Raw genomic sequence first — 27,988 nt, forward strand, 5'->3', positions numbered from 1 at the left:
GAAGCTACCAATGTTGATGGACAACTACTCTGCAACTTATATATACGTGTATGTACACACACACACACACACACACACACACACACACACACGGTTTTGGCAAGCAATAAGGTTAAGTGACTTGCCCAAGGTCACACAGGTAATTATGAAGTGTCTGAGGGTGGATTTGAACTCAGGTCCTCCTGATTCCAGGGCCAGTGTTCTGTCCACTGTGCCACCTGTCCCTTATAGTTCTTTTTTAAAAAATATAATTTTCCCATAACATATAAAGATAATTTTCCATATTGATTTTTATAGGATTATTCCATATTTCTCTGCCTCCCTCCCTTCCCTCTCCCTTCCCCTGATAGTGAGTAATCTGATATGTTGTATGTGTTTGTGTGTGTGTATACGCAACCATGTTTAACACATTTTCATATTAATCATGTTGTGAAACAAGAATCAGAACAAAAGGGGAAAAATGAGAAAAAAATATTCAACCAGTTTTAAAAAGTGAAAATAGTCAGCATTCAGACTCCAAAATTTTTTTTTACTCTGGATATAGATGAGCATTTTCCATCACAAATCTTTTAGAATTGTCCTTGATCACTGAACAGCTAAGAGGAACTAAGTCGATCATCATACAATGTGTAATTTATTGTCTTAAGGAATTGCCAAGGTCTACCAAAATGTGAAATGACTTACCCAGAATCACACAAGTAGTCTGTACAGGTCTTATAATAATATAATGTGTGCCCTTCATTTCCATTTTTTGTTTTTGGTTTTGGTTTTTGGGGGGGTTTTGGCAAGGCAAATGAGGTTAAGTGGCTTGCCCAAGGCCACACAGCTAGGTAATTATTAAGTGTCTGAGACCAGATTTGAACCCAGGTACTCCTGACTCCAGGGCCTGTGCTTTATCCACTGTGCCACCTAGCCACCCCTTTTTGGTTTGTTTGGGCTTTTTTTGTGCCCTTCATTTTCAAAGAAAAGCACAACATCAGGAAGATGACGTCATGACAAGCATATGAATTGAATTTGAGTGAGTGGGGGGCTGTGCTAAATCACCAGCCTCACTTTCTCCCCCAGAGCCATCTGGTTCCAGTGGTCAGATATGAATCAGGATGACTAGAGATGACCCTGAATTTTAGACAGCCAGAGTTAAGTGACTTGCTCAAGGTCACACAGTTAGTAAATGGCAAATGTTTGAAGCCAGATTCTAAATCCAAGACCAGCGCTCTAGCCACTGTGCCACCTAGCTGCCCTTAGTCTGTGCAGGAGGTAAGACTTGAAGTCAGATATTCCTCACTCAAAGGCCATTAAACCTACCCAATCCTACTTAAAATAATTTCTATTCATTTAATATTTTGTAGACATAGAATCATATCATGCCACAGATCCTCCCTGGATCCATGGCCACTAAGTTGAGGACCTCATTTATAGTATTTTATAGACATAGAATCACATCCTCAGATCAGGGCTTAACACTGTATCTTATCATTATGTCAATAATGCTTATTGACTGGCCAATTAATATTATTATCTCACTTGATCCTCACAAAACCCTGGAACGTAAGTGGTGTGTGCGTGTGTGTGTGTGTGTGTGTGTGTGTGTGTGTGTGTGTTCATCTATCTATTTATAGACAGATCTATCTATAAATAGATAGATAGATAGATAGATAGATGTATCTATAAATAGATCTATATAAATATATAGATATAAATAGATAGATCTATCTATAAATAGATAGATGAACACACACACATATACAGATATATATGCATGTATGTATGTTTCCAGCTTACTAAATGAATTAAGTAATTTGCTGAAAGTCATATAACTTTTAAGTAATAGAACTCAAATTCCTATCTTTTGATTCTAAGTTCAATGAATATGAGAAAAGTCCAAGATCACAGGGACACTCTGCATTTGGAGATGTTTATATTCAATAGTGTTTTTCAAATGAGTAAGAATCCCAATGGAAAGATATGAAACACGCCTTCTTCCCCTGAAAAATGGGTGAGTGAAATAAATTAGAGTTATCATATTTAATAACTGAATTGTAAAAGATTGAGGTGGGGAGCTAGATTAAAATAAAATGAGGAAATGCTTAACAAAATAAATACGCAATATAATGTAGGTCATGTTAATTTGGGGTTTTTTAGGCATTTTTCAGTGGGTGTGGATCTGTTTCTATATGGGTTTGACACCACTGGATTAGTTGACCTCCCCAAGTCTGCTTCTAGGATACCATGATCCTCTTGGTAGAGAGGAGGTGACAACTCAGACAGAAGGTTGCATGTATTTCCATACCCAGTTACTTTGTCAGGTACTTTGCTTGACTGGTTTTCCTTGTTATTAGTGAAACTACTGCTGGGGAGGGTCTGGGAAAAGAGAAAAGGGAGAATATAATCAGAAATGACTGACTTTTTTAAAAGTTATCAATTAAATTTTTTTAAAAATCTTTAAAAATCTCCACAGACATGTTTCTGGCAAATTCACACCAGTGTTCTGGATTCTACCGTAAATAAAGATAGAAAAACTGTCAGTGTATGTTTGGTTTTTAATAAAAGAAAATAAATCTAAAAACCCAGAGAATATTAATGAACTAGTTTTAATTTTAAATACAATTTTCTCTTCACATTGCAGAACTCCATGAAGGTAATGTTCAAATGCCTTTGGAAAAACTGTGGGAAGGTACTGAGCACAGCTGCTGGAATCCAGAAACACATCAGAACTATTCATCTTGGGTAAGACACCCCTTCATATAATACATGCTCAGGATCACTTACTTTGCAAACTCACACACACACACACACATACAGAGAGAGAGAGAGAGAGAGAGAGAGAGAGAGAGAGAGAGAGAGAGACGAACTGGTGCTAATTATCTGGTCCATCCAAGAATAACAAATTCTTGGTAACTTTTTATATGATGTGAAAGATAATAATAATAATAATAATAGTTAATGATTCATTTCACCTAGAGGGTACAGTGGTAAAATCCTGGAGTTCCCTTATTAGGATGTACATTCCTTTAGGGCAAGGACTATTTTTGCCTTTCTTTGTAGTCTCAGGATTTAATTTAGGGTTGAATACACAATAAGCACATAAATGTTTGTTGTCAGGAAGATATGAGTCAAATATTATCTCAGACACCTTCACCACTCACTAACTGTGAAGCTGGGCAAGTTGCCTAACTTCTTTCACCTTCCCTTCCCTGCCTGCCCTGCCCTCCTTCCTCTCCTTCAGTCCACATAAGATATCAAACCCTTACCTTCCAGGTGCTCTGCCCAAAGAAATGTAAATCTTGATTGATGATCTTCCTGGTATATATCTGCAAGATATCTCAGGATTTATGCACTACTTTTCTTTCTTAAATCCAATTCTTGAAATCCAATTTCTTAAATCCAAATCTTTCTTGAATCCATTCTGGCTTTCATTGATTGGCCAGACATAGGTCCCACCTAACTCCCACTTAGTCATAGTTAGAGCCCTGACAGCTCAGAGTGAAAGTAAATAACAGTTGTTTCTGCTTTGACCAGAAACCCTGAGGGTCTTGCCCTCCCAGATAGATTTTTTTTTTGACTAGGTAAAAGGGACCATTCCTTGCCCCATTTCTTACCTAGTCTTAATCACTGAATGGGTGTGGCCATTTCCCAGGTCAAAGAGACCTGAGAAAGACCTTAGCTTAAAAAGACCGAAGTCTCCAGTCATCCTGACTTGTATCTTGGCAGTGGGTCCAGGTATCTCTAGAGGTGAAACTTTGCACAGCACCCACTCACTTAAATCCAATAACTTGTAAGTCATGGCATCACCTTCCTGATGTCATGGTCCTCTTCAAGAATATAGGACAGGGCGGCTAGGTGGCACAGTGGATAAAGCACCGGCCCTGGAATCAGAAGTACCTGAGTTCAAATCCAGCCTCAGACACTTAATAATAACCTAGCTGTGTGGCCTTGGGCAAGCCACTTAAACCCCATTTGCCTTGAAAGTAGGACAAGCAACAACCTTATCTAGAATAATAAATACCTCATTGGGTGTTTGATTAACGAGTTTGGTTTCAATTCGCTCCTACGAAATGACACATTCACACCAATAAAACAGGTAGTAATAAATCAGTTTTACAGCAAAAGTAATCAATAAGTTCTAATACAATAAAAAGAAGAGTAAAGCCTATATAAACATAAATATTAAAAGAAAACATCACTGATTCAGGGGAGCTTCAACATCTGAATCAATCTTGAATCAATAGTGGCTGGGGAGTCCCAGGGTATAGCCTCCAGAGTCCAGATCTGGAAAGTCCGAGGCAGAGCATCCCCTTCATGAGTGAGACTCCAATTAGTCTAAGGTCTAATTAGATCTTATATAGCTTGAGAACAAAAAAAAAAAAGGCTTCTTGCCAGTTTTGGGGGAATAAAGCCAAATTTTCCAGTTTGTCTAAGGAGGGAGCCACCCCTCCCTGAACCCTAAGAGTCATGGCGTTTAGGAATGCCTAGTTCCTGAAGAGATAGGCAATGTTAATCAAGTACAGCCTTGAGAGGCTGGCCAGGACTAGTCAGGGATGTTCAGTGGTTCTTTTAAATGCTCAAGCTGTTTTAAATATATGCATGAGATCAATCCTGCTCATCTCCCCTCCTCATACATCAAGAGTGAATTGGGGGTCAGTAATTTCCTGTACACCAGAGGTGAATTGGGGGTCAGTAAGACCCCAGAGGTAAAATGGGGGTTAGATTTTACATGGTAAGGCCTTATGGCTAAAACTATAAGGCCTTACCATGGAAAATCTTATATCTTATGTATTAACCATACATTGAGGACATCAAATGAGACAAAGTAGATTAAATACTTTGGAAATTATAGAACATAAAGCATACAGAAATGTTATCTTTTATTAATATAGTTTGTTTACAGATTGTTTTCACAGTTTTCTTTTTATCAAAGTACACATTAACATTAGTTTCCAGTTACTTAAACAAGGTATTGAATATTTTAACTGTAGCACGAATGAATGAATCTTAGTTAATCATTGTTATTGTAGTTATTTCAGTAAATTAAGAGTAAATAAATGAAGTATAAAATATCACCCTATCAGTAGGCTATGGTTTTGGGATAATAAAAGAAATTTTGTCAAACAGTGTGACTCAAAGTAGTTAATAAAAAATTAATTCTTATATATAACTTCTATAACATTCATGTCGTAGAAATCAGTCAACAGTCCTAAACTCAAGGATTTTGCTAGACTGCTTCTTGAGAGAGTGGTCAACAATATTGTTCAGAAATTTAAAGAGACAGAAAATTCACACTACGTACAGATTTGCATTTAAGAAAATGTAAATGTGAAGAAGAGGCAACATGGTGTTCTGAACTTAGGTTATTAGCTTTCTATCCGAGGTAGCAAGTCATTTCAACTCCCTCATTGGAAAAAATGGGTATTCCAATATTTGTGTCACCTACCCCACAGGACTAATTGTGAACAAAGTATGAACTTGTAAAAGGCCATGGAAATGTGAGTTTAGGTGTGGTTACAAAAAGCAACATAATACACTGTAGTCCTGGCCTGGCAGTTGAGAGTCCTGGGTTCAAGTCCTTGAAAAGGCACTTAATGTTTGTGCCCTTCAGTTATCTCATCTGTGAAGTGGCCAGAGTGAGAGGATAGAAGGAAAAGGGGGAGAAAATGGTTATAATAACTGACATTTGTATAGCTTTAAGCTTCACAAAGTATTTGTCTTATTTGATACTTATAAACAACCCTGAAATGTAAGGGCTTATTGGTTTGTTTGCTTGCTTATTTTTAAGACAGCTAAGTGGCACATTGGTTAGAATAACCATCCTAGTGTCAGAAAGACCTGAGTTCAAATTCAGCCTCAGGTACTTAGTTATGTGAACCTGGACAGTTCCTTTAAACATGTTTGCCTCAGTTTCTTCATCTGTTAAATGAGCTGGAGAAGGCTATGGCAAACCACTTTAACATCTTTGCCAAGAAAATTCCAAATGAGTCACGGAGTTGGACATAAGTAAAATAACTGAGCAACAAAATTATTATATAAATTATATAGATATACATTATATAAACATAAATATATAAATATGTTGTATTTTTATATTATTTTATTCTTTATTATGAAGATTTAATAATAATTTTAAATATGAATTTTAAAAATATTTTAGATTTTTCAGGATAATTTTAATTTAAATGATTTATTATTATTTATTTGTCTTTGTGAAGATTATTATTCCCATGAAGAAAATTCAGTTATAAGAAGTTGTGAGTTGTTCAGCATCTCACAAATAGTAAATATCAGAGGAAGCTTTAAAATTCAGGTCATCCTGACCTCAATAATGACAGGAAAATGGAGTGATCTCAGAGAAAGGGAGCTTGTTCTAAGTGAAAACTCATGGACTACCTGAATCTGGAGTTAAGAAAAGATACATTTTAATTCAGAGTTTACTGAAAAGTTCACATTATTACAGAAAGTTCACAGGTGACCAAAAACTGTTCACAGATTAAGCTGTAGAGAGGCATCAGGATGGCAGCTATTTAAAGGAAAGAATTAAGGCTAAAGTGTTAAAGAAAAAGAGAAAGAAAATGAAAACAGCCACATTAGATTCATGTGGATCCAGCGTGGAGCTGGAGGCATATTACAAGTCACAAGTCAGGGGGAAGAAAAGTAGTCAAGTTAAAAGGGAAAGAAAGAAAAAATGTTGAGGAAAGAAGAGAAAGAAAAGAAAGAGAAAAACTTAGATCGACAAAGATTCAGCCACATGGAGCTGGGATTATGTTCTTAAAGAGAAAAAGGGGTGTGGGGGAGGGGTGTGTGTGTGTGTGTGTGTGTGTGTGTGTGTGTGTGTGTGTGTGTGTGTGTTTGAGAGAGAGAGGGAGGGAGAGGGAGAGAGAATGTTTCCTTCTAGCAGAGAAAAAAGCAAAAGAAAGAGGGAGGTTGTTTGAGGAGGCGTGCAACACCTTGCTCCAGGTACTCTTCAGTACATATATGCCACAGGGGCATTCCCCAAGGAGTGACTAAAACAGTAATCATTGTACATGGGTGGTGTTCTTTACTACATGCTACATGGTATGTGCTAAACTTTCCTGCCCCAAAGGGCTTGATCTTTGACTTCAACATGGTAAAGAATGGAGAACCCCTCCAAAATACAGAAAAGTCTTAAAAGATTATAGTTTTCTCTCTGTGCCCTATTTCATATCTGAGTTTTTCACTTAGCACAAACCCCTTTTCTCTGAGATTTTCCATTTTCCATTTTCCTATCATCATCAAGATTTTCTTTCCAGCAACTGCCTAATTATTTTACCCATCTTACAGAGATTTTTGTGGAGAGAAAACCTTAAAAGTACCATATAAAACATGAACACTGTAAAAATTGTTTTTGCTTTTCCTCCAGACGCATAGGTGACTCAGATTACAGTGATGGAGAAGAAGATTTTTACTACACAGAGATCAAACTCAATACAGACTCAGTAGCTGATGGGCTCAGCAACCTTTCCCCAGTTTCTCCTTCTCAGTCCTTGGTGTCTCCTCCAACATTCCCCACCTTGGATTCCAGCCGTACTGAATCTCCATGTGCCAAAACGGAGCCAAAATTGATGACGCCTCTGAGCCAATCAGCTCCTACCACCCTCTACCTCGTACATACTGACCATGCTTACCAGGTGAATGCTTACCAAAGGCTGGGTCTCAACAGTTACATTTTGATCTGACATTTACAAAATGGCAGCATTTGAGTTATAATTATCTACTATTATCTACTCGAATTTAATAACTAAAATTCTTTAGTTGCTTTTCTTTATATAACCATAACAAAAGACACATCTTAGCAGTTTTTCCCCAAGATCCTTAGAAGACAGTTCCTCCCTGAATTTTTCCTTGATTCCTTTATGCTAAATTAAGGTATTAATGGAGAAGGAAGTAGGAATGACAGTCTGTATCTTCCTGCCACTCAAATATAAGGACATATATCGTCTTTGAAAAGGGCAATGAGCATCTTAGGAAGGGCCCCTTTGGCAGGGTGGAATCTTGAGTATTTATGAGGTCAGAGGTAAAAATTTGAGGGGGTTGTTCTGTCTTTCCTTTCAATTAACTCTTATTCAGCCCATTGTTTTGCTTTGCCTAATTATAGTCCTTTCTGGAAGAACTGTAGCTCAAAGTTGATCATTAAATCCTCTGGAACAATCAACTTCCTTCCCTATGGTTTTGTTATTTTTCTTTTTTATTGTTTGGGGAAAAAGAATAATATAACAGCACAAATTATTTGTGCTTGTTTAAAGTGGAAATTTTAACATCTCTGCTTTTTTTCCCATGGTTTTAGTCTAGACAGAAAATCCTGAAATTTTTACCAGGTACTTTTTTTTTGGTTCTTTTTAGAAACCAACAATTGAACAATGTCTCCTTTTATCCCCTAGAGCAGTTAAGTAGGCATGGAAAAAGAATTCTTTGCACCTACTCTCTTTTGGTGTGTTTATCCCCTCCCTAGATGATAATTAGTTTAAGATATTAATATAGTTCTGACTTCATCTCTGAGGCTCTAAATTGGTAGTGACAGCTTTTCTATGGAAAGAAGACTTTCCCTTTGTAACTTTCTCTGTTTTTGCTCTTGACAGGCTACTCCCCCGGTGAACATTCCAGGATCCACAAAGTTCTCTCCGAATGGCAGCAGCTTTAGCATCTCTTGGCAGTCTCCACCAGTTACCTTCACAGGCATTCCAGTAAGTGGGAGGATGTAACCACAAGAAATCTAATCAAGGACAAATTCTGAAATTGGAATACAAATGAATTGCAACTTAATTAAAATGGCTTTAAATTGAAAAGGAAGCAAAAGGGAGAAAACTGACTGCTGATTTATAAAGTAGCTACAATAAAGGAAGATAAGCAAAGAGTCACAAAGTTCACAGTAGACAAAAATCATAACACAAGAACCAGTAATCTCAGAGGTCAACTATATTAGAACTATAGGTTTAGAGTTGGAAGGATAATTAGAGGCCATTTAGTCCAGATGCCTCATTTGCTACATGAGGGAACTGAGATCCAAGATCAGACAAGTAAGAAATAATAGAACTAGCATTTGAACTTTGGTCCTTTGACTCAAAATTCAGCATTCTACTGTGAGTGACTAGCAGGCAAGGTGGGCTAGAGATTCTAATAGAAGATGCCAGATTTTATCTCAGTGTTATCTCTGATATTTGGTGAGATGAACCAGTAGACCAATGGCTATAATGTCATATTTGACTTTGGAACACTATACCATATTCAGAAGGATTAAGATAGGTGGAAGGGAATAGGAAGGAATTCTGTACATTAAGGAGACATTCATATGTGGAATTTGAGGAACTAGAATTGTGTGAAGTCTGATATAGACACAGTGAGAGAAGATCCATGGAGGTAGAAACAGGCAGAATAGTGATCCTTATACTACAGACTCTTGAATAGAAAGAAGAAATAAATGAGGAATTTTTTATTTTGTTTTGTTCTTGCAAGACAATGGGTTAAATGCCTTGCCCAAGATCACACAGCTAAGTGGGTATTAAGGGTCTGAGGTCAGATTTGAACTCAGAACCTCCTGCCTCAATGGCCAAAACTCTATTCACTTCACCCCCTAGTTGACCCCCTAGATGAGGAATTAAATCAACAAAATATAAGCCTGCTACAGAAGTAGGATAGAGTAGTGATAGGGACTTCAGTTATTTGGATATTAGCTTTTGTGGAGCTTACTATCTTCCAAAAGCACCCCAAACAGCTTCTTTTCTTGGCCCAACCTTGAGAATTTCAACAGTCACCCTTCTATCTTCACCATCAAATTATTTGGCCACCTAATCTCACAGCCCCAAATGAGCTTATAAAAGATGTATAAATCACAATAAATAAAACAAGACAGAAAAAAAAGACAAATTAGGCTGACTGTAGATCCATGCTCGTGGCACATGGTTGTGAAGAAATTTCTTGGCCTCTGAGGCATCAGTACCCAAAGTAACTGAAAGACAAAAAGATACCAAAAGTGGGGAGGGGAGGCGGAAATTGCAAACAGGAGAGAGAGAAAGAATCCTCAACTTCTTCACATATACAAATATTCTTGAAAATCATCAACATACATTAAGGCATCCTCAATGAGGTTATTAGAGAGCCAACTTTCACAAGTGATACTCAATAAAACAGACCACATCTTTGCCATCTCACAATTGGTTGAGAGCACAAAATAGTGCTGTGTTTATTTGAATCAGTAGCATGAAATGCTTCCTTGAAGGCTCTCTTCCAACACGTTGTTTCCCATTCAAACATCAAAACCATTTAAAATCCTTTGAAAAGACATGACAACAGAAATAACTTTGTTTACTGACCCTCTAATCATAAATATCAGGTGAGGTAAAGGAGGTCAGTGTATATTCACTAAAGGTATTTGCCACCACCATGGCTTGGATAAATTGGGAATCACCAACTGTTTCTCCCAGTGAGGACTACCAAAACCCCTGCCCCTGTGCTAAGCAAACACCCAGCACCATATCTGGTGCACTAATGTAACTCAGTGCTCCCTGGGCCTTGCCATCTGACCTGTAACAATATGTTTAGAATTTCAGAGTTTTTTTCATCTACCCTGAATTTGTCTATCCTTCCTCCTTCAATATGGCTCTAGGCTCTTGGAAAGCCAAGACAGTCTGACTTTGGCACATATTTCATACTTAATAAATTCAATCCTAGAGAAAATCCAACAGAGTTGAAAATAATTCCTTGTGGCCAATCAACAAACATGCACAAACATCTACTTATGTATCAAGCACTGTACTAAGCTCTGGAGATAACAGAGACAATCCCTTCTTACAAGGGGGAGACAATATGTTACAACATGCTATTTACAGAATAAATATGAAATAATTAATAAACAGAAGACACTGGGATTAAAAGAGATTAATAAAGACTTACTGCAGAAGCTAGGATTTTATCTGGAACTTAAAGGAAGCCAGGGAAATCAGGAGGCAAAACGGAGGAAAGAGACTATTCCTAGCTTAGGGGACAGCTAGTGAAAGTTCCTGGAGCAGAGAGATAAAGTGTTTTGTTTGAAGGAAATCAAGGAGGGAAGTGTCCCTGGATCACAGTAGTATGTGAGAGGTGTGAGGTATAAAACTGGAAAGGTTTGCAGGGCTGTGAATGGGAGGGTCTCCAAATGCTCTTTGCAGATAACACTGTGCTGGTTGCCTCAAGCCGTAGAATAATACATAGCCTCCTCAAAGAAATTCAGTATTTCTCAAAAGTGTTTGGCCTGACCACCCACATATGAAAAAACAGGTGGATAAAAAAATGTCTGTTGCACTTACAGACCTTGAACTTGTCCATCAGCATATGTGTGTGTATATTTGTGTGTGTGTGTGTGTGTGTGTGTGTGTGTGTAAATACATACATTTGGAGAGAGAAAGAGGAAAGACAGTATTTTTTAAATGCACAATTTGAGACTTAGATTGACAAGGAAGAGGATATGGATTGCCTTCAGAAAAATGCAGCTCCCTAATTTCACAGACACAAAGACCCAACTTTCTGATACCAATATTTCTGTTGGTAGTGTTACATAGCCATGGCATGGAACATTACAATCTCTAAAGAACTGAAAATTTATGTCACGTAAAGTTGCGGTTTGCCTAGTGAATGTGATTAAGCTGAAACCACCAGAGAAGCCTAAAAAGATAGATTTTTGAAATGATAATTCATTCTATAGGTATGACATTCTGAATGGACAAAAACAATTAAAATCATTATATTCCTCCTATATTCTAAGGAATCCAAACTATTTGACAGATTGAAAATAAATTAAGTACATGAATGTTCAAATATAAATATTACATTAAAATCACATAATTTGACATATTAAATGATTGCTACCTTGATAATCACCCCTAAGCTCCTTGATTTGAAACCATTTCATTTTAAAATATATTGGGCCTTTTCATAGCTTATCATATAATATATAGACCTGCACACTGTTGATACCCGTAGTTATATTTAATTTCTGATAAGGCTTAGTAAGTGGCTTATGATAATAGATATTAACTTGCTTTTTCCTCCTCACTCTCTTCTCCAAGATCCTCTCAAAAGCTTCTTACTGTCAACCTTTGGCAACTCCCAGAGGTGTTCTGCAAGGGCTATGCTATCCTGCAGAGCTGATAAAAATGAAAGTGGCTGAATCAATTATACTGCTCTCCATCAATGAATATTTATTAAATTCCATCGAGGAATAGTTCACAATGAAAAGCATCCTGTGGCAGTATTTTCAGCAGCCCTGTCTCAGCCAGGCTCACCAAGTGTAAAATACTCCTGAAATTCTATTTCTAAACAATACAATAGATCCAAAGTCAATTTGGACATTTCCTGTTTTGTTGAATAGTAGTGATTGCCAGTAGCACTGGAGATTCAAGAATGCAATTAGCAGCTGCACCGAATATAGAAGAGAGAGGGGAACAGATTAGGCATGTAGGTATTAGTTTACTTCAAGGAAGAACATTGATCCCCTGTCACACTGACAGATTGTTCCTAGCAGCGATGAACATTCAATCCATTTTGGCTTTTCAGGTAGTCAGGAAAAGACCTTCTCTGCTTTACACTGTCATTTTTATAAATAACTCCATCAATTTATACTTGGTGTATCAGAGACAGAAACAGAATTATAGAGATACATATAGACTGTCTCCAGTGTTTGGAGGACCTCAACAGTATTTAAGGTCTTGACTTGAGAATCATTTTCATTGGATTGAGCCATACTGCTAGCCTAAAGTAAAACACGTTCATAATGGAGATGTTGTAGCACAGAAACAAATTTCTGTCCAGTGTATATTTTTTTTAGGTTTTTGCAAGGCAAACGAGGTTAAGTGGCTTGCCCAAGGCCACACAGCTACGTAATTACTAAGTGTCTGAGACCGGATTTGAACTCAGGTACTCCTGACTCCAAGGCCTGTGCTTTATCCACTACACCACCTAGCCACCCCCAGTGTATCGTTTCTTGATGTTTGTTCTTTGACCTTCTTTACTATACAGAGTGCAAAGAAAATCTAAGTTTTGGTGTTTGGCTGATCAAATTGTGAATGGCTGACATTCCTTAAGCTGAAGGATAAATTAGTCATTCCAATAGGGACAGTAACCCTGTCTTACACTGTATTTGTTTTGTTACTGTTTTTAAACCTGCCTTGCACTTGGTGTTCTTGTAAGAAACAGCAGGATTCCTGCAGGATAGGTTTTAATACATTTTGGCTATTCAGTAAAAAAATTTAGTCATTTTTATGAACAGAAAGAAGATTGGATTCCTACCTTTATCTCAATATTTGCACTTTCAGTTGTTTTTCACATATTTGACCATTTAACTGTTACATTTAATAACTATTAAGATGGACTGGGGAGGGAGAAGAACAAAGAAAAAAATTGGACAAAGTTCCTTGGTACAAACTAGTTTTTCTTCAATCACAGAATCCTGAGACAGTGTGGCCCAACCTGTAATGTGGATCATCTCAGCAGTCACTGTGGCTAAGCCTTCATTACTACATGCTTTTTTTAAAAAAACTGGATTTTTTTTTTTTAAAGTTTTTCTTTTATTTTAGAGAAGAAGAGCTCTGGTGACAGCTAGGTGGCACAGTGGATAGAGCACTGGCCCTGGAGTCAGGAGTACCTGAGTTCAAATCCAGCCTCAGACACTTAATAATTACCTAGCTGTGTGGCCTTGGACAAGCCACTTAACCCCATTGCCTTGCAAAAACCTAAAAAAGAAAAAGAAAAAAAAAGAGAAGAAGAGCTCTGGATAATGTAATTATTTGTACATTGCCAAACTCAGTCACCATTGAGTTATTTACAATAGTCTCCTTACAGACTCTTCCCATTGTATTGTTGAATAGTAAAAAAAAAAAAAAAGACTTGCATTGTGGCAAATGAGTGACTTTTTAAGAGACTATTTTCCTCTGTTGGATGGCAGCAGTATTCTAAAACTTTTCTGGATAGAACTTTGACAGTTGGAGTAACTAGAATAATGCTAATAGACTGAAACTAAGAACATATAATTTCCCTATGCAAGTTAATTCTAATTCTTCTAAATGAATGTAATAGAGTTTTCAAAAGGTAGCTAAGATATTTATGAGTTATAATGAGTTGACATTAATGATTTCTATGACTGTATCTAAACTAAAAAGTATATCAGTCTCCATTTTATTTATATTTTAAAAATATTATTTCAGAATATTTCAGAATTTCAGAAAAAATCAGAATTATTACCCATTACTTAAATTTTTTCACCCATATTTTTGAAGACCTAGCATTAAATGGGTAATTATTTCCCCCCCCCCGATTCTCATTAAGTGAGAATAATCTCTGGCTATGAAATCCATGGATTTGAAGAACAAAGAAAAAAGGACAATTCCAAAATATTTGACCCTAATGAAGTCCCTGGTTAATATTTCTTCCCAGAGATACTAAAGCAGATAAGTTTGATTTGCATACTCATAAATATAAAAAAGACATTTCCATCTTCTATACTCTGAGAGGGGAAAAAAGATTATTAATTACATCTTTCAGGAAAAGGTTTTCCCTAATCACCCATTTTTTCTTCTAATTATTTCTATTCCTTACTCTGCTTCCTTATGAGTTAGATCAAGAGCAAATGAACCAATAGATTTAGTATCATTTGGTAAAAGCATAAGAACAGAGATTCAGAATGACACTCCAAAAAGTAGACAACGTTCTTCATTTTGATGTTCAATCTGACCTCTTAAAGGAAGTTTCAGAACAACACAAGATGAAGATTACAGACAGGGCTTCATTTCACATCTATGATTGCATGGGAAATTCTCTCACCTCATAATGGCAACATTGATATCTATAAATCCACTCCCAGGTGAGACAAAAAGAATTTTTCTCCATCTTGGATCTATGTTGAATTCATAGCATTCAGAGTTACAAGCAATGATTTCATATAACCAGGAACAAACTTGAACCTTCTTTCCTGAGACTGGCAACTTCAAACTTAGCCTATTAAACTAAGACAAAATAAGGAGCACCAGTTTTCACACAGGTCATTGGCCCAGGCTAGCACTGCTATATTCCAAACTCAAGATAGCTTTTAGCAGGTGTTAAAAAAGGGTATATTCTATTTGAAGCTATTCCAGACTCCTGAGACAGACCACATGAATAATATCCCCAGGAAACTTGGAAAAAACAAAGAAGAAATGGTATTGTCATTTAAGATCTCTCAATTCATGTAGTAAAAAACAGTTAACTTGCAAATGTTGCAGGAACCATAGTTATCTAAAACTGAAGACAGTTATGTGACTGCATCTTCAATTCTGATTCAATTCAACAAATATTCTTAAATGCCCACTTTGTGCAAAGCCCTGAGAGAACTGAAACAAAATAATCAAAGTATGATATGCATGTCTTCACCTGGGGGAAACAGCATGTAAACAGTTAATGTGATATATGATCGATCATTTGAGGAAGGAGAAAGTGAATACAGTTGAGAAGTTAAAAAAAGCTCTTGGTCTATGAGTGAGTCCTGAAAGCAGTTAGAGATTCTCAGAGTTTAGGAAGTAATTCATGCTATGCCTGGAAGAAAACCTATGCAGAAAGTGCTCTTCCCTTAAATATTGACATTTCAAAAAGAAGAACATTTTAATAAGCTTATTTTGATATATTTATTTTGATAATTTTGATCCAATTCAAATCTAATAAAATAAATCTTGCTCAAATAGCAACTGTCACAAAGGATAATATCAAGTAAGATAGTCTTAATAATTAGAAGGTATAAAATGTCCATAAATATCTATTTTAGTGAGGGTTTCCTGATACCCTCATGAAATTAGATAATATGAGTAATTTTATTCATTTTACAGACAAGGTAACAGCTCAAAGCCCAAAAGTGACATGACTAGTAAGTGCGAAAGAGCCGGCATTCAAACTCAAACTTCTTATATCTGGATCATTGTTTTTCCATTATACAAAACTGTCTCTGACTTTTTTCATCCATATTTAAAAAAAAATCAGAGTCCACAAGATCCAAGAATATAATAAAGTATGTTCATTATTAGTTGCCTATTGCATTGTGTGCCTGTAGTTGTTGTTTGTCCTTCATTCTCCAAGAGGACCATGATATCAGGCAGGTGATGCCATGACTTATAAGTGCATTTGGATTGGGGTGGGGTACAAAGTCACCAGCCTTACTTTCTCCATCTGGGTCCAGTGACCAGATATAGATCAGACTGACTGGAAATGGCCCTGGATTCTGTAGGAGACCTTGGTCTTTTAAAGCTAAGATATTTCCTAGGTCCTAATTCAACTGAGAATATGCCCATTCAATGCTTAAAATTAGGTAAGAAAGAAATAAAGCAAAGAATGATCCCTTTTACCTAGTCAAAAGAAAAATAAATCTGGGAGGGTTGAATGGTCAGAGTTTCCATTTACTTTTTCTCTGAGCCTTTGGGCCTAAACCATGAACTAGTGAGGGTTGGACTAGGATCTATTACTGACCAATCATTGAGAACCAGAATGAACTGGGTTTAAGGCATTGTCCTTAAGAAGGAAATGTAGCCCATAAATTCCAAGATATCTTGGAAGGTGTCAGGGATCAAAATTTATATTCCTTTGGGCATTACACTGCTAGTGTTCTAAACATTGGAGGAAATGCAAACTTTAACTATAGAACCTTAAGTCTTGGAGGAAGTTAAGACTGATACATACATTATCTGCAATTGAGGGTATTAGAGACAAGAGTGCTTCATTGACTTTCTATGTTAATATTAATATTAACTCCATATGCTGAAGATCATATGCCTTTCCAGAGAATATGTTGAAATTATAGAATATGAAAGAAAAACTTTAATACTTTATATTTGGGGCACAAACCTGTCAGAAATAAAAGTATTGATTTAATTATAAGCCTTGTTGTTTAGAGAAATTCAAAAGGGGCAAGATTTCCCCCAAGACTTGGTTAGTCTTATGGTATAAGTCATTTCCACTCACAATTAATTGTATTCCCAAACAAAAGGCAAAATTCCAAGAGAATACCTCTATAGCTATTCCCTCTGAAGATTCTACTTTCCAACTGATCAAAAGCACTGTAAATGTAAAGCAAGATTCAATTTTGTGAACTGAATCAGTCAAACAGTTTTTTCCTTCTCTTTTTTATTACCTTTATCCTAATCACTTTTGGGGAAGAAGTCTTCCCTGAGTTATTTGGAAGTCTTTCTCTCTAGAAACTAGTTAAATCTTTGATGATGATTTTTAAATCTTTCAATGAAGATACTATTTCAGAATTGATAATTAAGGATTGATAAGGGGAACCTCATTAAATTGGACTAACTTATTTACATTATTTTGCAGTATGGTGTATCCTAAAGAAAGAACTGGGCAGTTAGAAGTGGAGAGGGAAAGTATGTATTTCCACAAGAAGTCAGTCAACTAGCATGTATTAAGGACCTACAGTTTTCCAGGGGATACTAAAAAAGTTTTTAAAAACCCCAAAACTGTCCTTTCTCTCAGGGAGCTCCTAGTCTAACGGAGAAAGCAATATACACAAAAAAATATACAAATGAAATATATGCAAGATAAATTAAGCTTGGCTTAGAGTAAAGGCACTAAGAAAAGGAGAACTGGATAAAGGTTTTTTACAAAAGATAGTATTTCAGCTCAACGTTCAAGGAAGCCAGCAATGCCAGGGGGCAGAGGTGAAGAGTGATCAAGCTCCAGGCTTGAAGAGATAGCCAGTAAAAAGCTCAGTTAGAAGATGGATGGGCTTGTCCAAAGAACAGAGAACACAGAGGAGAGTAATAAAAACTACTACATGAATAAAATATTCCTTGGGAAATGTAAGTATTTAGCCCTCCAAGAAAGAATGGTATTTATTAATGATTTCATTTCTAAAGAGTTACAGAAGAAAAGTATTTTTTTTTAAGTAGCAGACATTTTTTGGCTAAATATTTCAGGTTGTGAGGGAATTGGGAATTTATTTGGTTTTGGTAGTTTTGTTTGGTTTTTTTTAATTCTTTTTTTTTAGGTTTTTGCAAGGCAAATGGGGTTAAGTGGCTTGCCCAAGGCCACACAGCTAGGTAATTATTAAGTGTCTGAGGCCAGATTTGAACCCAGGTACTCCTGACTCCAAGGCTGGTGCTTTATCCACTATGCCACCCAGCCACCCCCCCCATTTGGTTTTTAAGAAGAGATTTGTAATTTTTGGATAGATAATCCTAGATGCATTTATGATGATACATAGCTAAAAATGATACTAGATGAGAAGGTATTATGAAGTTAATCAAACCAAAAAGAAAAGGCATTGATTGAGGAGAGAAAATTTAAAATTGTTTAATAACCCATTCAGATTGAATAAAGAGCCCTGTTACTACAGCATTTGAATGAAGTTCAAAGGATTTCAAGTTTCAGACTTTCTCAATAGCTTTTCATTTGGTTGAACTGCCTCTATGGAGATTCCCTAAGCAAGAGTCAGTTGATTAGAGTTAGGCTACTGAAGTAAAGGAATAAAGGGGTTAGAATTTTGGAATTCTCTACTTCTACCTAGTTATTTGAACTTAGATAAGTCTCTATGTCTTGTAACTACCTTTGTAAAATTAGAATACTGACACTTGCCCTACCCTAGAGGAAATTTAGAAAGATGATAAAAATAGATGTTAAAAACTGAATTTTAAAAGTACTTTTCAAATATAGATTATTTCTAAGACTAGCTTGTAGAATGCACATAAGAGAAAAATGTGGCTTTGATACCTAAGCCAAGGAGAACAAAAACAAAAGCAGAAACCTGTAGATTAATTTTTTAAATTAATATCAATGCAGAATTTTTAAGTAAAATAGTAGAAAGTAGATTACAACAATATAACACAAAGATCATATGCACTATGATCAGGTGGGATATATATATTAAGAGTTTAGGGTTTGTTCAATATTGGGAAACTTAACAGCATATGGGACCTTATCAGTAACAAAATTTGCAAAAGTCATATGATTGTATCAGTTGTTGCAGGAAAAGTCCTCGACAAAATACAAGATCCATTCCTATTTAAAACACTTGAAAGCATGGGATTCAATGTAACTTTTCTTATATAAAGAGGTTAAACTTGAAGCCTTCCCAGAAAGATCAGAAGTGAAGCAAGGGTGCCCATTATCGACATGATTATTCAATTTTACTCTAAAATTGCTAACTATACTAATAAGAAAAAGAAAATGAAGGAATTAAAATAGGCAATAAAGAAACAAAACTATTCACTTTTTGCATATAATATGATGATATACAATGAGAATCATAAAAAATCAACTAAGAACTAGTTGAAACAACTTTAGCAGAATTGCAAGACACAAAATAATACCACATAAATCATCAGCATTTCAGTATACCACCAACAAACCCTAGCAGGGAGAAATAGAAAGAGAAATTACATTTAAGATAACTGCAGACAATGTAAAAATACTTGGGAATCTACCTGCCAAGACAAACTCGGGGATTGTATGTACACAATCACAATATGCTTTTCACACAAATAAATGCAGATCTAAATTACCGAAGCTATATTAAATGGGTAAGGTAAAAAATGACAATTCTACCAAAGTTAATTTCCTTAGTCTGATGATGTTTGTCCTTTGTTCTTGAAGACCATGACATCAGGGAAATGATGCCATGACAACCACATGATTTGGATTTTAGTGAGGGTGTGCTGTGCTAAGTCACCATCCTTACTTTCTCCTTCAGAGCCATCTGAGTCCAATTATCAGATATGAATCAGGATGAATGGAGATGGCCTTGGATATGAAGTAATCAGGGTTGAGAGACTTGCCCAAGGTTGCACAGCTAGTATGTGGAAATGTCGGAATCTGGATTTGAACTCAGGTCCTCCCAACTCCAGGGCTGCTGCCCTATACACCACCTAGATGCCCATTTATTCAGTGCCATACCAATCAAACTACAAAAGATTTATTTTATATAACTTAGAAAAAAGTAACAAAACTGGAGAACAAAAGCTCAAGACTCTCAAGGGAATTGATTTTTTAAATGTGAAAGATAGCCAAGTAGTTCCAGATTTCAAACTGTATTACAAAGTGGTAATTATCAAAACTATCCAACAAGCTAAGAAATAGCGTAGTGGATCAGTGGAATAGATGAGGTACAAAATCCACAATAGTAAACCATAGTAATACAGTGTTTGATTAACCCAAAGATCCATGCTTTGGGGATAAGAGCTCAACTCTTAGCAAAAATTGTTGGGAAAATTGGAAAGCAGTTTAGCAGAAACTGGGTATAGAACAGCATCTCACATTGTTTACCAAGATAAAGTCAAAATGGATAATTGATTTAGACATAAAGGGTGATATAAGTAAAACTAGGAAGGCATGGAAAAATGTACCATTTAGATCTATGGATAAGGAAAGAGTTTTATGTCTAATCAAAAGATAGAGAGGATTACAGGAAGTCAAATAGATAATTATAATTATACATGATTAAAAATCTTTTCACAAGCAAAACTAATGCAAAATTAGAAGGGAAACTGGAAACTGGGAGAATGGATGATTTACAAGTCTCATTTCTCAAATATATAGGGAACTGAACAAAATTTATAAAAATAAGAGCCATTTCCTAATTGATAAATGGTCAAAAGATATGACAAGAAAATTTCCAGAAAAAGAAATCGAAGCTATTAATAGTCACATAAAACATGTTCTCAATTTCTGATTAGAAAAATGTGAATTAAAGGGTGGCTAGGTGGCGCAGTGGATAAAGCACTGGCCCTGTAGTCAGGAGTACCTGGGTTCAAATCCAGTCTCAGACACTTAATAATTACCTAGCTGTGTGGCCTTGGGCAAGCCACTTAACCCCATTTGCCTTGCAAAAACCTAAAAAAATGTGAATTAAAATAACTCTGAAGTACCATCTCACATCTGTCAAAATGACTAATGCGATAGAAAATGAAAATGGCAAATGCAGTAGAGTAGGTGGAAAAATTGGGACACTAATACAGTATTGGTGAAGGTGAAAATTAGTCTAATGTTGCATATACAGCAATACCACTATTAAGTCTTTATTCCAAGGACGTAAAAAAAGAAAAAAAAACAGGACCTATTTGAACAAAAGTATTTATAACAATTCTTTTTGTGATGGCAAAGAATTGGAAATTGAGGGAATGTCCATCAGTTGGGAAATTACTGAATAAGTTATGGTATATGATTGTGATGGAATACTATTGTTCTTTAAGAAATGAGACGCAGGATGGTTTCATAAAAACAAGGGAAAACTTAGATGAACTAACATGAGGTAAAGTGAGCAGAAACAAAACATTGTACACAATTAACAGCAAGTTGTAAGGATGATGTAAGAATAAGTACTCTGAAATAAACTTTAATACAAGATTATTCCGAAGGAAGGACCTATGATGAAAAATGCTATCCACCTCCAGGAGAGAATTTATCAACTGTGACTGTAGAGTGAAGCATGCTTTTTTTTTTTTACTTTCTTTATTTTTATTGTTTTGCTTTGTTTGTACTTTCTTTTGCAATGAAATATGGAAAAATAATAATAATGATCTGTAAGGACCATCAGGTTTTTGTACTGTGATTTTAGCTTGACCCTTAACCTGGATGATTTTTACCACAAGTATTGTAGTGAATGAGCATTTAAGACTTAATATAATCCCGAATGAGATCTCACCTCTATGAAGGAAGGACTACACCCCTGTTAATTGGCACCAGGGATGTTCACACCTCTGGAGAGTTGTGAATCCTCCCTAAAATGGAGAGGAATGAAAACAAGTTTTGGAGTTCATTCCTGGCATTATACCAGTGGAGTTCTACATAGTAGGAGGGATTCCCATCTCTCTTTCCTCTGCACATGAACTTCTGAAATTGCAGGATCCCAAATAGAAGAAGACAGGACCCTACACTCCAGAGACAGCTGTACCTCCTCCCCAGAGGACTGATCTTTGGTGGAGATTGAAAATATGGAGGAACAGGGTCATGGAGATCCTTGTGGAGTCAGCCTGAGGGACACCAGCATATCTTCAGTCACAGAGCTCTGGCCATAATTTCATCATGGAAAGCCCTTCATTTCCTCAAACCCTTTGAGACCCAGAAGATAGCATCCATGTGGCAGGAGGCCAAAAAGAGGCTGAGATGTAGGAAAAAGCATAAGGGACAGTGTCCCCCAGAATACCCTGGAGGACCCCCAGATAGTAAGATCACCAGATCTAAAGGAATGCCTAACCGATGATGAGACAAAAATGATGGTTCCAGTGACACCCCAACTGGTCCTCAATTGGCTGACTGTTTCCCTGACTCTTGCTCAGAGGAGGTGGCCCAGTGGCAGTATAACATGAAAATGGTTCCTCCTCATGGGAGAGGTTTTGATAATGGATTTCAACTCAAAGAAAAGTTATCAGAAGAGGAGGAGGCAACCAAACAGACCACACCTTGTTAAAAGATGAAAACTACCTGGTGATCATTCAGAAATCCTGGGAAGATAACATAATCTGGGATAATGGAGACATTGAAAGGTCCTTCCCTCATGCCCATAAAGTTTCTCAGGCAGGGTGGATTCCCTCTGAGAAGACTAGATTGTTTGAAACAGGTGCCAGGGACCCTTCTCAGCCTGGTGGGTCTGTTTTCATCCCTGAAAATGAAGATTTTATCCATGGGCAATGGGAGGACAACATTATTTGGGAAGCTCAAGTCATACATATATCCTACAGTCCTAACCCTTGATCCAAATGATGAGAACTTCCTTCTATATGATATTAAGGAGCCTCAAGAAGTAGATTCCCCAGCCCCTAGACCATTGACCCAAAAGCAGCCTTCTGAGAATAGCCAAATCAAGCTAAAATGTGGCCTCATGGGAGTAGACAAGGCTGAGCAGACTCCAGCCCAATTGTAAGCCCTGAAACCTATACAATTATTTTACTTTCCCTGGCAACATGGCCTTCAGGTGTCCTTCAGGGATCCCATTATCCAGCATTCAGCTCCAGCAATGAATCTACACTGCAGCCTCTTTTCTACCCACCTGGGAGTTGAGCACTCAGGCTGTTTCATTGATCACAAGTCAGATGGCTGGGGAAAGGGCCCCAGCCTGTCCACAGCTTGACTTCTCACATCCAAAAGAAAGCCCAAGAATGGCAGCAAGAACTGCAGGCTTCAGGGGGAGGTCACATATTTTTTTATGAAGACAATCCAGGACCTGAGTGGGCAGGACAGAGACCTCATTCTGGTGGAATAGAATGAGGAGAATCCACCCTTGTTGAACCAGGTTGGAATGGCCTCCTTGATCAGGAACTATTACAAAAGGAAAAATAGGAAGGACACTGGACCTCCTGCCCACCAATATGGAAACCCTGTGTTCTGTTCATCCTTTTACCCTTCCTGGGGAAGCTCCATGCTGGACAGCTCCTCCAAGCTTTGGAGAACAAACTTTTTCAAGCTCCCATCTACCCATTTCAGATGGCAAACACAGACTTCCTAACTGTCCTGACAAAATCAGGCTACTTTCTGAGGGAAGTGAAGGATATATTTATGGTTGAGCAGCAGTGCCTGCTGAATGAAGTTCCTACCCCCAAATCAAAAATGGCAACAAACTACATCCATGAGTTTCTCCAAGTGTTTATATACAGGAAGTTTTGGGAGAGCCCTTTCAAGCCTCACAGGATTGGCATGAAAGATAACCCAAGGCCTTCCCTGGAATTTCTGAGACTAACATTCAAAGGAGGCTTACTAAGTATTCCAATTTCCATAAGACAGGGACATATTTTAATTGGTGGGTGTTGAAGGCTGAATTTCACCTGCCAAGTGAAGAGGAATTGAGGGGCATGTTGACTCCAGAGAAGTGTTGTACTTTTTATAGCATGCTGGCCTCCCAGCAGCACCTCAGGGACGCCAGCTATGGGGAGGTAGCCCTCCTGAACACAAAAAAGACCAGTGATAAAATTATGTCTTGAAGATGAAATCCAGGCTGCTCCATGGAAATGACTCAGGCCTTCCTAGCAGCCACCAAGGGACAGTGTCTGCTAGAAATTTCAGGAATGGCTGACCCCACAGGTTATGGGGAGCGCATCCCCTATGTCAAAGTTGCTTGTAAACCCAAGCAGGAAAACAAAACCAGTTTGGAGGCAGGGAAAGTGACTCCAGTGAAGCATACGGACAAGCCCCTTCAGAAGATTAGAGCATCTCAGCCAGTACTGCCTCCCTAGGTCCCTTTGGAAAAGTCTGGGAGCACCCCTTCAGAAGATTGAGAAATAGCCCCTAACCCAGAAGAGTCAATCTGGCCCTCCCAAGAAGAAACAATGTGTGCATATGGACCCTGATCAAAGTTTGAACTGCTTCCTGACATCCATACCAACCTGCTCCTCCTTGCAATCTATCTAAGAAACATACAAAATCTCATCCAGGTCACCTCAGGTCCCTTTAGAAAGGCCTTGGCACTCCTTCTATGAAACATATAGACAAACCCCCATCAGGAGATTCAACCACCTCAGTTAGAAGTATCTCAGTAGAACCCTTTGGAAAGAGCTGAGAGGACTTCAGTGAAACATAAGGATAAATACCACCTCATCCCATACTGTCTCCTCAGGGCCCTTTGGAAAGACCTGGGAACACTCCTTCTGTGAAGCATATAGACAGACCCTTTCAGAAGACTCTACCATCTCCATTCCAGTTAGCTCAGAGTGAACCTGAACCTCCTGCACAATTCCTGCATAAAGACTCCAGTCTTTATTAACTTGTGGCAGCTAGGTGGCGCAGTGGATAGAGCACTGGCCCTGGAGTCAAGAGGACCCGAGTTTAAATCCAGTCTCAGACACATAATTATTACCTAGCTTTGTGACCTTGGGCAAGTCACTTAACCCCACTTCCTTGCAAAAACTAAGAAACAAAAAAAAAAATGGCTTCAACAGAGATATCAAAGTTTAACACAGCTTTGCAAGAGAAGGAGAAGACCCGTGACAGGTCCAGTTCCTCCATACCTCCTGTCCCATTCTGCTAGGAAGTCTTAAGAATCCCTTAACCTGTTCAAAACCAGAGTAGCATTATTCATCTGGCCTGCCATGCAAAAGACCCAGAAATTCTCTTTACCAACCTGATCAGAAATTGGAATTTAAGAAGGCTTCCAAACAAATTCTTCAGGACTTTCTGAGCAGATCACCCCAGAGACCCCCATTGGACAAGGACACACTGCCAGTCTTCCTAGAGAACTCAAGTGCAGGAGTACCCCAGATTTCACTTCAGGAAAAAATTCCAAAGAGTTTGGCTTCAAAGGATCAGAACTATCAGGAACTTTTAAAGGACTTCCAGCTTTCTGACACAGATGAAGAAGAGAATAATGAGGAATAGAAGGAAATGTAGAATAAATTAAGAAACACAAATTAGTATAAGATTTTCCCCCTCTTGGGACATGGGGTTTTGAGGGCTTCTGCAGGTGGAGAAGAAACAAGATGAAATTTTGGAGAACCCTGCTGGTGTGCTTGAAAAATTCTTCTATCTGGAATCATAGGATCTGACTTTAAGTTCTGGACCTTCCACATGTTTAGCTTTAGATCATTCAACCATTCTGACCTTCAATTTCCCTGTCCATCTCTAGGAATCAAGCATTGGACAAGATGACCTTTATCTTTAGACCTGATGATCTTTGAACCAGAAGAATGGGGGAAGGGGTAAAGACAAGACAGGGTCAATCCTGAAGCACTTCCTATAGGAAGGAGAGCTTAGGGTCATTTTTATCTCCTATTGCATCTTCTCACAAGATGTATAAGGCCAATTATTGTCTATTCATATCCCTCCCTTTGCCACAAACCAACATTTTCATCAGAGATTGGGAATTGATGAAGATGACCCAAGGTCAAGACTATTTCCCAGGAAGACATCCTTGGCCACCTCCTCTACATTGTCTGACTTCTAAACCCCATTCTCTGTATTATAGATGGCTTTATAGAGGTGGGAGAGGAGTGGTGAGAGGTCTTTTCTGGTTCTGCTACTTACAACCAATTCACTCTATTCAGTTGAATTTCTGCTTCCAGAGGAAAAAAAATTGATACTTTCTGAATACAGACTGAATCTTGCTATTTTTCACTTTCTTTCATTCTTTTTTTTTAATTTGAGTCTTCAATATGAACCCACACTTGTAGCAGTCTCAGTACTGGATAGATAGCCTAGAATATTCCATGGAGTAGGGAGGGTATACCACCAACAAGCTGTTTGGATACTTTGTGACTCTGAGGCATGATCTATAATTTATTTTGAAGTATAAATAATTTTTTTTATTTTTGAAAAAATAAAATAAAGTTTAAAGCATTTTTCAAATCTAGAATATTACTAAGAATTGCTTCCAAAATAAGCATAACAGAAGTTTGGGTATTGTTCTTTGGCTGTCACTATTTTTAACATGTTATCTTTCTTGTTTTACATTTTGTTTTTTTAAAAAAAAAGTCATATTGTCATTATCTTGTCTGTTTTAAAAGGCAACCTCTGGGAAGACAGAGAATGTTCCTTTTCTTTAAGTAATCAGTCTGTGTATCCAAGTGTCTTACACAGTGTAGCGTGATGAGGAGGATTCTAGAAAAACACATTAAACTGTAACTTGTGTTTTCTATGTTTTCAACTAGGTTTCCCCAACACACAATCGTCCTGTGGGCATAGGAGAGCAGAGACAACAACAGACTCATTCAGTCCTGTCTTCACCTCCCAGAGGAGCAGTCAGCTTAAGGTATGAGTGTTGATACTGCAGAGCAACAAGTCCAGTCCCAAGAGAGCCAAATAACAATTAGGAACACATCAAGGGAACTGAGGGAAAAGACACGGAATCTTCGTTAACCTGTCCTGTGTCATTAAAATCCTTTTTCCATCAGTCCCTTTTTTGTACTCATAAGTCACTGACCCAAAGTTGTCAATTGGAAGGTGAAGGAGAGTAGTGGTGAAATTTTTAGAATATTTGTTTTATTGAGGGACTGGTAAAGCCATTTATTATGTTTAAGGCTCTATAGTTATGTAATTTTAAGTTATAGATTTTTATTCTAAGTTATGTTAATTCAAGTTATCTGTTTATAACCAGATCAATTTAGGCCCAGGCTTCATTGGATGAGTTTTATATTAAATAAGATATGAGATTTTCTTAATAAATCAAAGAGGGCCTCCCAAGAAACCTTACAGAAAAGGCTATAACTGAGAATTTTTGTACCTGGGACAGAGAGGAACAAAACGTGAGGTGTGAGATGTGGAGGGAGACAGGAAGTTCTCTTAGACAAGACTCTAGGGAGTCAGAACTCACTGTGAAGACCTTGGAAACAACCACAGTAGAGTTGCAACAACATTTAGACAGGGGCGGCTAGGTGGCGTAGTGGATAAAGCACTGGCCTTGGAGTCAGGAGTACCTGGGTTCAAATCTGGTCTCAGACACTTCATAATGACCTAGCTGTGTGGCCTTGGGCAAGCCACTTAACCCCATTTGCCTTGCAAAAACCTAAAAAAAAAACATTTAGACAGCCTGGACCCGTGGGCTCCATAGTCCCTTGAGATGCCCTGGAGGGCCCTGATGATCCATTGTGCTGAGCTGCAAAGATTGGGGTTAGTGGACAGGGGTGCTAGCTTATAAAAGTGAAGTTGAGTACAGAATTGCAGATTAAAACCTAGGTAGGGCCTATCACGCCTGTCAAGAAGTGCATCAGGGACAAAGCCTGTCTCTACCACAAAGTTCAAGTTCAGGAACTAAGGCTGGAGTGAAGAGTAAACTAAAGAAATCAACTAATATAAAGAATTCTTGTAGAAACAGAGATATCAAAAAATCCAACCTGGAAGAGAATAATTATAAAAAACTGAAAGCAGAGAGACTCGGGGGGGGGGGGGGGGGAAGTAGATTTTCCACAAGGACTATATGAATACTCAGAGTAAATGAAGCAAAAGATAAAGTGAAATAAAAGATCTGAAAGAAACCAAAGAGATTAAATAACTTAGAACAGAAAGTGGTAAAAAGAGTTCAGTAAGATAGTGGACTCACTGAAAGCTGGCATAGATCAAACAAAAA

General features: G+C 37.5%; 1 protein-coding gene across 4 annotated transcripts in view; it reads left to right on the forward strand.

Moving 5' to 3' along the window:
• ZNF704 (zinc finger protein 704) overlaps positions 1-27,988 on the forward strand; it is a 321,346-nt gene that overhangs the window by 274,856 nt on the left and 18,502 nt on the right. For all 4 annotated transcript variants that reach the window (XM_074202917.1, XM_074202918.1, XM_074202919.1 and 1 more), the window contains 4 exons: positions 2,627-2,727; positions 7,373-7,640; positions 8,589-8,693; positions 26,574-26,674. In XM_074202917.1, coding sequence (XP_074059018.1) covers positions 2,627-2,727; positions 7,373-7,640; positions 8,589-8,693; positions 26,574-26,674 — 575 coding nt within the window. The remainder of the gene's footprint in view (positions 1-2,626; positions 2,728-7,372; positions 7,641-8,588; positions 8,694-26,573; positions 26,675-27,988) is intronic.

This window comes from Macrotis lagotis, chromosome X (genome assembly GCF_037893015.1).
Source record: "Macrotis lagotis isolate mMagLag1 chromosome X, bilby.v1.9.chrom.fasta, whole genome shotgun sequence".
NCBI lineage: Eukaryota > Metazoa > Chordata > Mammalia > Peramelemorphia > Peramelidae > Macrotis > Macrotis lagotis.